At 41.7% G+C, this 11,507-nt stretch overlaps 1 protein-coding gene across 3 annotated transcripts in view; it reads left to right on the top strand.

Annotated features, from left to right (window-relative positions):
- The first annotated feature begins 397 nt into the window (after positions 1–397).
- Positions 398–11,507, top strand: part of MFSD14B (major facilitator superfamily domain containing 14B) — a 32,997-nt gene continuing 21,887 nt past the window's right edge. For all 3 annotated transcript variants that reach the window (XM_082337072.1, XM_082337070.1, XM_082337071.1), the window contains exon 1: positions 398–633. In XM_082337072.1, the coding sequence (XP_082193198.1) occupies positions 457–633 (177 nt within the window). In that variant the 5' untranslated portion in view covers positions 398–456. The remainder of the gene's footprint in view (positions 634–11,507) is intronic.

The raw sequence follows: 11,507 nt of genomic DNA, 5'->3' as shown, positions 1-11,507 counted from the left end.
CCGAACTCACAGTCACACCTGCCTGGTGATGAAGGGCCAAGGAGCCCAGCAAGGTTTAACGAAGCCAGACAGGTCGCTAGTTTGCACGGGTTTCACTTTCCGGGAGGGGAGCTGGGAGCCGTCACCGGGCGTGCCCCTGCGGGGCAGGCCGGGGCACGCAAGGCCAGGGCAGCCGGCATCGCCTCAGGCCTTAACGGCCCCGCCGCGCGCGCCTTTCTTCAAACCCGCCGGAAGGGCTGTCGCGCGGCTTCCGGCCGGCTAGCGGCCGAGGCGGAGGCGGCGGGGCGGGGCCGGGCCGCGCCGTCACGTGATCCCGGCGGGGGCGGGGGGCCCCGCCCAGGCGGCGCGGCGGAGGCGGCGGCTGCGGGCGCGGGCGGGAGCGGGAGGCCGCCCCGAGCCCGCTCCGCACCCGCTGCTCCTCCGGCCCGGCCTCTCCGGGAGGATGGTGGGAGCGAGATGAGCCCCGAGCCGGAGCCGCCGCCAGCCCCGGCCGGGGAGGAAGAGGAGGAGGAGGAGGAGGAGGAGGCGGCGGCGGTGCCGTCGCCGCCGCCGAGGGAGGGCGGCGGCGCCAGGCGGGGCGGCTGCATCATGCTGGTGAAAAGGGTCGGCTTGAAGGCGGGCGGCGGCGGCGCGGTGAGTGCGGGGCGGGGCTGGGGGCGCTGGGCTCCGCGGGGGGCGGTGGCAGCGTGCGGGCGCCGCCGGCCCTGGGGGCGCCGCCGCCAAGCGGGCCGGGCCGGGCCGGGCGGCCCGTGGCGACCAGCGTCCGTCCCGCCTCGCCTCCCCGCCCGTGGGGGGCCAGCTGCCCCCCGGGGCGTCCCGCGGGTGCCCCCGCGGCCCTGGAAACTTACTGGAAGTTGGGGTGCGGCGGGGTGCCGGGCACCCGCCAGCGGCGGCTGGCGGCACCTCAGGCCGGACCGGCCCCGGGCCTCCCGCCGGCCGCGCCGCCTCGCCTCTGCCAGCCCCGCGTCTCTGCCAGCACCGGGGCGTTCGTTAGTACTTTATCCTGGGCAGAGGCGACACCTGTAAGCAGGTGGCTGTAAATAAGTTTTCTTTTAAAGTATATAAATCCGAGGTGCCTGGAAGTAAAGCTTAGTTTTCTTTTGGAGTTTCTAGGAGATGCCTGTTGGTGAACCGAAACCATAGAGTTATCATGCAGTTTTAATCACTTACTGCTTTCTGTTTCGTCTCTGCCCATTACATGAAGCATTAAGATGGATGTGCAAATAACAGGAGTTGGAACGCGGTGGTCTGCGTGCTCACTTGAAGCATCTCTAGGAAAGTTGTGTTTGTAAGTGTGGCAGTGGTGCGTAATTACTTCCCAGGAGAAATGTCTTTCAGGTGGCTTAAGCCTTTCCCTTTGTACGTGCATGCTCACAAGATGCCTTAAAAACAGATCTGAGATGCCATCTCCTGAGCTTTCTGCAGTAGGGGAGAGGTGACTTGTTTCAGGCAGGATGGTGCTGGCTGGGATGACATAACCCATCTGGTGGTGTTGACAGTGAGCCCAAAGCATAAGATAGGAGTAGAGTAACCCAGGGGAACACACAAAGTAACAAAACAGATGATTATGTCGTTGACAATTTTTGAAGGGGTACAAATACAAAACTAGGCAAAGGCTTGCCATGAGAAATCTCTTTTGGCAAGTTGAAATCACGTGAATTTTATTTGCAACCTGCCTTACTAGCTATTAATACTTTTTTTAGGCTATATTCATGTTCAAGTGTTCCTGAATAATGTATTTACTATTAGTTTACTCACAAAATTAGATATGCTGAAAACATTACTTATGCCAAAAGTTTTAAAACAATGTTAAGTTTGTGTCAGGGAGCCAACATCTGCTGCACTGTCATCTGCCCTCCCACGGATAAGCATCTCTGCTATTGGAGAGAGGGTAGTTTACTGTTTTATGTTAATGTGAAGTGAATAAACTTGTAATATCTGTAGCTGAGCATTAATAGTGTAGCATTAATGTGATATCATGGTTAGAGCTCAAGAATGTAAAAAAATAACCTTGAAACCATCTCTTTGATCAGTAGACTCTTTGTCCCTTACTCATATCTGATGAAGGTGTTAGGGTGCTTGTAATACATGATTAACCCAGAGAGGGTGTTAAAAAATGTTCTTCTATGGAATTCATTAGTCAAATAAGTTATTTTATGTAAGTTCATTCTGAAGTGAGTGCTTCACACTTTTTCTAACCGATTACTTCTGTATTTGAGTCTTTCAGTTCTCTTTTAGAAATGGTTATGTCTTCCAAAACGCAGGCTGGACTCCTTCAAGAAATGCAACTGATGTCTGCTGTATGGTATATTTGCTGTTCTAGGTTTGTGTACAGCAGCTCCCATTTAGGAATCTAGATAGATATGATGCAGTAACTCAATCTGAAGTTAGAATAGGAAAGTAACTCTAGAAGAGGCCCGTTAACTTTTTAGTTAAGAAATGTAAACTTTCAGTTTTATCAGCACAGATGGTGTGGTGAAGGAAATAAAGGATGATATCATTATATAGAAGAAAACTAGATGAATTTATTTAAATGTGAACAAAAGGTAGGAAGTGGAGGGTACAGGTAAAGAAATTTAAAAAAAAATCAAAGAACTTTGATTTTTTTTCCCTAACTATGAAGAAGGGTAAAACTGAAGCAGCAAATAAATCCATAACTGACAAAGGTGCTAACCTGTTTTTTTATTAATCGATGGAATGTTTGTTAAAGTTGGATTAAGGTATAAAATAATGCTTTTGAGTACTTAAAATATGCTGTTTTATCAGTTTGAAATATTAGCTTCTAAATGACATAAATTCTCAATTTATAAAATGATCTCGGGTGTTGCTTCCTTGGTGTTTTTTTTGCCCCCTCCCTCTAAGTGGCACCCTTAAGGGACTTTGTGTTCCTATAATGCGTTTCCTACAAGAGAGAAAGACATGGGGGTCTAGCCTTATCTTCTGTACATTGGTATAGCAGTAATACCATTGTACTTAGATCAGCTTAGGGTCTGCTTCACAATTCCTGACTAAACAGTCTGTTTCCTGCTTTGTTATTGCAGTTCCTGCAGCTCCCTGTGATTCTCATGTGGCTGTCATATTGCTAGAACTCTCTCTGCCTAAACTTTATTGAAAGAGCTTATGCAGACTAGAATATGAAGGGCTGGATCATGGCTTTAGATGTAATTGCAGAGATCTCTTTGATATCAGTGAGAGTGCATCCATGACATTTGAAAGTGGAAGCTTGCCCTTTGGGCTGCTGACGAAGAAGTAAATACAGAAATGAAATTTTGGTGAGCTGCTTCTTTGGTCTGCGAAGGGTGTTTTAATTTTAATTTTTATTCTGATTCTTCTGTCACATCAGATCGGTAGGACAAAGTGGAAGAGTATGACCAAGTCTGTCAGGTTGCGCAAGCCTTTCTTCACTTACCCCTCCAGCTTGGGAGTAACAAGCTTCTGGTTTTTAATTTATCTGTAATTAACTTCACCTTGTTGAACACACTGGCTTTGCTGAATTGAAGAACTAAAATATAAATGCTGAACAAATGACTTTTTATGAATTGAGTTACTGGCTCAAAACTAATAAGAACAATAGTATGTTTAAGTAAATTCCATTGGAATTAAATCAGTTTCCGTTGGCTGTATTATGCTGATCTCAGTGAGCTTCAGAAATTGAAGTAAATGATGCCATGGACATTTTGTTACTGGTTATGCAATCTTGTTCTGTCTGAATTATGAACACTGGTAGTAAAAAACTTAGCACGATGTTCAGAATATTCATACCACGTACTTCATTTCTATGTAACCTATTGTCAGTAAAATAATGCCACACTAAGGATGCTTTTTATCAAAATACAGTACTGTACTGTCTAAATAAAGTGCTCTTATGGGAGAAGTCCCAAAATGGAATATCTAAGGAGAAAACACACCCGTGTACCTCTTTGAGAATTAATCATGCGTTAGTTTCATGTTCTTGGACACTATAAAACGCTTCAGCTATGTGAAGCCCAAGACCTCCTGTGTTTTTTACAAACATAATGAAAGCATTCTGAAGGTTAAAACTGTACATCTTGGAAGTTTGCCAGCCTTTATTCATTAAAATGTTTTACACAGTGAAGCACATCTGGTATACACCCAAAGAATTACGGGTTTTTACCCTTACTGCTAGCATTTTTCTTTTTAATACTTTATAAAACATATAGCATGGTGAAATTGAGGCAGCATGATTAAATGTTATGAGGCTTTACTGAAACACCTTTCAGTCTAGTAAGCTGGGTTCTTAAATTTCTTACTTGTAGGATTTAAATTGAATTGCTAGTAGTAAGCACGTTGTTCAAATTGGCAGTTCGGGTGTTTAGTCCTTTGCGGAGCACTATTTTCTCTTATACAAAAATTATTTTTCCTGTTAAATGTGAATAATTAGAGATAAACTGTGTTGCCTTCTCAAGGTTGCCAATGTCACTCTCAATATTCCCATCATGTTAAATTAACACTGAGTCTAGTCTGAACCATTACCAGGAGTGATTAGCTGCTGTCTTTAAAAACAAGTCACTCTTGTTTATACTCATGCTGAGAGAGCACTTTTGCTGTTCTGAGTTTGCTGTTACTGATCCTCCAGGTTCTGACAGTCCAGAAGGTTTTGTGTCCAGAGAGAAGTATGCTAGGCTAGAGCAATAGAAACTTAATTAAGTAAATAAGACTTGATATTTTAGTACTGAAGATCCAAACTTAACCACTGGGCAATAAGCTTGAGTAATTATCTATCCCATGGATAAGCATGTGAATGAACTAAGCAGTCTGTGATTTTTGGAGTAATTTCTCAGTGTTGTACATCTTTCTACATTTCAGGAAGAAAACTTCAGCAATGGATAAATCAGCTTGCAATTTGATGTAGCATAATATGCTGGTTATATTATTTCTGTAAGAAGTAGTTTAATTAGACAATGCAGCACTGTCTGAAGCTGAGCTTTCAGAATGTGGCAGGGCATATGGTGATTGTTCTCTTGGATGCTCTTCCTACCCTCAATGGCCTCAGCCTCAAAGGCTGAACCAGAAATGGTGCTTCCATGTTTTATGCTCCTCAGGAGATTCTTGCTTCGTAAGCTTGTCCAGTCTAAACTTAAACAGGAATGTGTTCCCAGCAGGAAAAATGATGTGGCAAGACATTTTAGACCCTGACAGTAAATTGTGTAAAGTGCCATGTGATTTAAACTTGCTGTCTCGGGTCCCACTTTACTTATTTTCTTGTATTTTAGTATAAGAAGGCAGAGACAGTTGTTTTCTGTTCACACCCTTCATGTCACTCCCAGTTCAATAAATCCCAGTTTTGTCTTGCTGCAGATGTTTTGACTGCAGCTTGGAGGAACCTACTTCAGCATCCCTCCATACCTTTGGCAACATTCTTTTTCTCTCTGTGGGCCTCTTTCACTTGTGCTTCTGTAAAATAGACTATTCAACAATGTGTATTGCTTAAGGCTTCTGAACAGAACTAGCAGTCATAGGATAAGAGGGAGGATCTTTATGTAGATCTAATAAAAATGGTTAGAACACCAGAAGCAGCAAGTTATCAAGGCAAGCACATCACATGTTTATGCAGTAATATAATGATAATCTTTTTCCTAAGAGTGTATCTTTGAATACACTTTTGTAAACCACTGCTGAATGCGAAACTGGTGTCTTTCATGAAGCTGTTTTCTTCAAGATCACATTCCTAAGTAGTAGTCACCCTATACATGGAATTAAAATTGTTTTTTCATGTATGCATTAGTTAAATTTATCTACACTAATTTTAATCTGCCATTTAATTTGTTTTACTGGTGCCATCAACTTCTGATGTTCTTCGCCATTGCCCTCTTACTGTTCTAACGTGAATTGTGTTTTGTTGTCAGTGAACTTTGTCACTTTGCTTTCACCCTTTTTACAGCTCAGTTATGAATGTGTTGAGCTACATAGGCCCTAGGACAGAGCACTGGGACTCATCTGGTAACTTTCCTCTGCTGTGAAAACAGATTGTTGGTGTTTTTTTTTTTTTTTTTAATTTATCCTGTTTCTTTCCTTTCTTTCTTTTTTACTGGTCTTTTTTTTTTTTTAACTTTTTAATTCCTGTGAAGAGTTTGCACTCTTTTCTGCTTGCTTGAAGAGCCTTTTGTGAAGGTCTTTGAGTATGTTTACTTGAATTTTCAGAAGGCTTATTAACGTGGTCTCCCTTATCCATACATGTTCTTTTGAGAACTCCAGGATTATTTTTAGGCACAATTTCTCTTTACAAAATCTGGGCAGGCTTTTCCATTTTGAAGGAGTTGTGATTCTGTTACTGTAGACGTATGGAATATGCTTTAGCCTAGCTTTTTCTTGAGACAGTGCATCATAGTCTTTCTGTCCAGATACAGATCTGCTTAAGGTATTTCTTTTGCAACTGAGATACAAGTTTGGACAATGTATAAGCTGAATTAGTTATGATTTATATTTCAGCTCACAAGGCACATCTAAAATGCGAAAGGCTGTGCTGGATTGGAAGGTACTTTCACTTGTGTTCGGTGTATTTTTGCACTGCATACAAGTTACATGTCTCAGACTGGGGTCTGTATATGTAATCACTTGATGAGTGCTTCATGTGACGAAAGCAGCCAAGGTCTTCAGGGTGCTCCTGCACTTGAGTGAATTCTTGCTGGTTCCAACAAATGGGGCATTTGTAGGGAACAGTTGGAATTAAGGTGGTTCCTAACTACTTCGGTTTGAAAATTAACGACAATAGGCACTAGAAAGGGGAGGAGAGCAAGGTAAACATGTAATACGCCTAGAGAGCTACCTGGGTAATACATGTGGAGAGAAGAGCATCCATAACGTAGTGAGATGGATTGGTAACATAGTATTTGTGCTAGAATAAGCTAAAATGATTAAATAGTGACGTAGTGAAGCATACCAGGAAAAGTTTGCATTTGAAATGGTTGAATTTTGTGGGGAAACTAAGAAAATAGTAGTGAAGAAAAATGTGGAAAGGGAATGCGCTTTATAATTTGGCATGGACTTCAAGGTCTGAATGATTCATACGTGAAAGCATGTTTCTCAAAATGTTTTACTGATTCTGTTAGTTCAGTTCTTTGTGTCATGGTTTAACCCCAGCCAGCAACTAAGCACTGCACAGCTGCTCGCTCACCCCCCCACCCCTGGTGGGATGAGGGAGAGAATTGGAAGGGTAAAAGTGAGAAAACTCGTGGGTTGAGATAAGAACAGTTTAATTATTGAAGTAAAATAAAGTGAAAGAGTAGTAATAGTAGTAATAATAATAATATACAAAGCAAGTGATGCATGATACAGTTGCTCACCACTCACCGACCAGTGCCCAGCCTGTCCCAGAGCAGTGATTGCTGCCCCCCGGCCAGCTCTGCCCAGTTTATATACTGAGCATGATGAGGGTGGTGAAACACTGGAACGGGTTGCCCAGAGAGGTGGTAGATGCCCCATCCTTGGAAACATTCAAGGCCAGGCTGGATGGGGCTCTGAGCAACCTGATCGCATTGAAGATGTCCCTGCCAATTGCAGGGGGGTTGGACTGGATGGCCTTTAAAGGTCCCTTCCATCCCAAAGCATTCTGTGATTCTGTGATGTGGCCCTCATCCAAATGTGAAAAGTTTGGAAAGGTGCTCTGGAGGACTTCGGCATTTGAACAGTGAGAAGTGGTTTTATTCTGAAGCAAGCACATTGCTTAAGAGAAACAAAGTTAAGCATGTTTGAAATTGGATGTTAAGGCGCTTTTGCAGCCATTCGAACAATTTTAGTTGTTAAATTACAGATTTGAATTACCAGATAAATAGTTACCTAAAAGTTGTGTGAATAAATGAATACTGTCAATTCCAGCTTAGCTCTGATGATCTGGGAATGGCTATAAAATTGCATCTTGCTGTGGAGTATTTTAGGGTGAATTGTACTAGCTCTCCTTCAAAATGTCTAAGATAAGGTATTCTTACTGATACTATATTGCAATTTTTTCCCTTTTTGTATGAGCAATTCCTCGCCAGCTGGGTTTATGATCTTGAGATCTTCTCGTGGGTTTATTAATGTTCAACAGCTGTGTTCTGCTTTAAAAAAAAAAATTGTACTGCATCGCAGTAGTTCTCTCTGTTGTGTTCAAATTAACTTTTGGGTTTATTCTGCCTCCAATAAAGGCAGAAAAGAAATGTTGTTTAGAATTGGGTATGGGCGAAAAGAAGCATAGAAGGAGCAGAAGTGTAAAACTGGAGAAGTAGTGGATATTTTGTTAGAATGTCTAGGACTTCAGATTTTATAATGATGGCCTTAAACTTTTATTATTAAACATCTGAGATTACGTAATGTTTTGCTCATTATTAATTGTGCAAGTATAATAGCTTGACCAGCAGCTGGATTTGAAAGCAATTGTAATGGTGATACATAGTTTCTCAGCCCACACACTGGGCTGTCATATGAAGATCATCAGTGTGGACAGAAAATAAGCCCATAACAGATTTTAAGACTTTCCTGAGGGCACTTAATTTTTAAAATTAACACTTTATAATTTGGGGGCAGGGAATGATGAAAGCAACTTGTATGTTGACCATGTCTGGGCTATTTCTGAAATTCCATTTAAAATCTTTTTAACCATAAAGAATTCAGTAGGTTGTTCCCATATTGTATAGTTCAAGAAGCCTAAAGCTCTTTGTGCTTCAAGTTTATAACCATTTTTTGCATGTGTGTCTCAGTTTTTGTTCTTTACGTAAATTGCATGCAGTTGCATTCTGTTGCAAAGTATTTTCTCAATATAGAAGTGAGCCACACCCATTACTTCTGGGGTAGCTTCATCTTGAAAGGAAGTGTGAAGTGTTTTTAGAAAGCTCTTTGTTTTCAAAATGAGTAAAGAGTTTTCCCTGCCTCTTTATCAGTGGTCCAGGCTGTGTACATGATCAGTCATAAGCTATTTTCTTTTCTTGAAAATAACTTGATGCTTGATTAACAATTGAAAGCTTTTGTGATAAGAGTTTTTAGGACCCACAGAAAAGATGGGCATCCAGAAGTAACTCCCTGCATTGGTCCATTTGACAATGTCAGTGAATTTTCCCGTTTGTATGATGTTAGTTTCCTGATACAGTCATTCGCACAAGTGTTCTTGAATTAATCTAGACATTTAGGGCTCTGTAAAGAAAACTGAAAATCATCAACTGCAGTCTGTGTGGATCATAGATCGGTAGCTATTAGTACGTCTGATGTAGAATGCTTGACTACATTTTGACAGGTGCATGTTCCTTTCAGGATTTAAATTCTATGTTTCCAGGTTATGTCTTCCAAAAGGCCATAGAGATTTCTGCTTTTTTAGTAGTTCAGTGCAGCTATCTGCAAGCTGTGTGATACTGCCAGAAATGATTTGAAGACTCTTTTAATCTCCAGGAAATATTCATTTAGGCTCAGTACAGCAAAAAAACTTTTCTTTCACCAAAGTTTTTAAATGACTTCTGAGGAAAAAACATGCATGTCTTTTTCAGTATGTATGTACATCATCTTTCTGGTAAACCATGTAAATCTTATATCAAATTTGCATGTAATAAACACATTATTAAAAAACCCAAACACTCCAAAACTTAATTTTTGGTGGCATTAGAACTGTTTGCTGAATGCAAACCAGAAGTTTATGGTCCAGCATTGTGCTTAGTGATATAGAGGTTGGGGGGAAGTGAAGTAGAGGCAGGAAAAAGGCTGGGAATTCCCTTACCTACGCTCTACTGTGAAATTTGCCTTTTCCAGAGGAAACCACTGTGGAAGGGATCTTCAGACTTCAGTGTAATCTGTGTTAAGTGCTAGTCCGACTGATATACATCTTGGCAAAAAAAATATTCTTAAAATTGTTATCCTATTAGATTATGTAGAAGTACTTTCAGACTACTTATATGAGGAAAATTCTGCCCCCTCACCCCCCCCGCCCCCCCATCTTTGGAATCTTTGCTATTTAGAGATTAAAAATTGCATGGTAGCCTACAAAGAAATGTTAATAATGGTTGAAAGTTATCAGCCTCACAGAGACAATCTTTGATCTATGATATTATCATATTATTTCCCAGGAGAAAGAGAACTGTTTTCTCCAAATCCTCAACCTTTGAAGCAAGCTGCAATGTAGAGAAGAATTTGAATCTTATTCACTAGAAAAAATGCTGTCTGGGTTACTTTTAGTTTGCTGCTACAGGTTTCGATAAACTCTGATAGAATTAAGAATTATTAGAGATCTGGGCATTTAGACTGTCCAGGCAGTAGGGATTTCTTTAAAAATCTTTACTATAGGCAGTTAGCTTAAATGAATCTTGTAATACACGTGTTTCCTAAACCTATAATTCCTGCTAATCTAGAGGAAAGGTACTGAGCTGGGGAGAAACACCAAATGTGTCTCTGCTCTACCTTCATTGTAGGCTGTCTTGACTTTTTTTGGGTTCAGTGGGAGACCCTGAGTTTCATGTTCTCCCTACTGTCCACCTGCTGAAATGACACAGTCTGGTTGATACTTGTTACTAGATGATGTCTCTTCAGTTGAATCCTGCATTATTAGATTGTGCGGTGTGCAAGAGAAGCGTCCTTTTATACTTTGGGTAAACTTCAGGTATGTATGGGAGTACCCGATGAGAGTGCTGTACTGCTCCTTTCTAAGAATTGCCAGTCCTGTGGGAATGTAATGGCTTTGGAGTGTCTAGAAACACTGAAAAACAATCTTCTACAGGACAATTGTTAGGGGAAAGGGGAAAAGTAATTTTAGAACCAAAAAACTTTCTAAAACAGTTACTGTGGCAAGGGGCACATAGAAATGAAAGAAAGCAGCAGTTGTGGTTAAATCTGCTTTACCCAAGGGTTCTGCCTGGTTCGTCTAAACAAAAATATTCCGGATCTCTTGTCTGGGATCCAGTCCTTGGCTCTTGAATGGCAGTGGTTTCACAGCCTCGTGAGCTCTTCCGTAGTTTGCTAATTCATCCTGGGATTACTTGTTGACCAGTAGAATAACTCCTGGGTCTTTGGTCTATTGGCACACACAAACATGAAATCAGTTGGTCAGTAGTCAACAGAAAGCAGTTGTACAGACGGCATAAGCTGCCCCTTCTTTTCTCATGCTTTGGCAGTTTCAAATAGAAAAATTGGTGCTCTTCTGATTATGTGCATTGTCACTGTTTTGTTGTAACGGTGATGTGATCTTCGTAAAGCAGATCTGTTTCGTTGGCGCTTGTGGAGGTAGCAGGGAGAGTTACACCATTTGTCACCCTGCTGTGGAAGGGTTGTGAATAGTACTCAAGGGGGAGGAAACCTAAAGGTACACTGGAGGTGAGAGCAGTACAGGGCAACGTCAGGAATGAGGAAAATAGTTCTCTTCAGTCAGCAAGAGTTGGAGGGAACAAACTTGCTCAAGTTCCCTGGAGATCTTTAGTCATTTTGTAATAACTTTTCTCCACCCTTGTTTGGCTTATTATTGTTCCCAAGGGCGTGGTAGTAGGTCATCCTGAAAGCTGGTTATGCTCAAAATACATTTGTAAGAGGTCTTTGCA

Source organism: Platalea leucorodia (genome assembly GCF_965183815.1).
Source record: "Platalea leucorodia genome assembly, chromosome: Z".
Lineage (NCBI taxonomy): Eukaryota > Metazoa > Chordata > Aves > Pelecaniformes > Threskiornithidae > Platalea > Platalea leucorodia.
The sequence above is the reverse complement of the archived record's forward strand: the minus strand, read 5'-3'. Positions and strand labels throughout refer to the sequence as shown.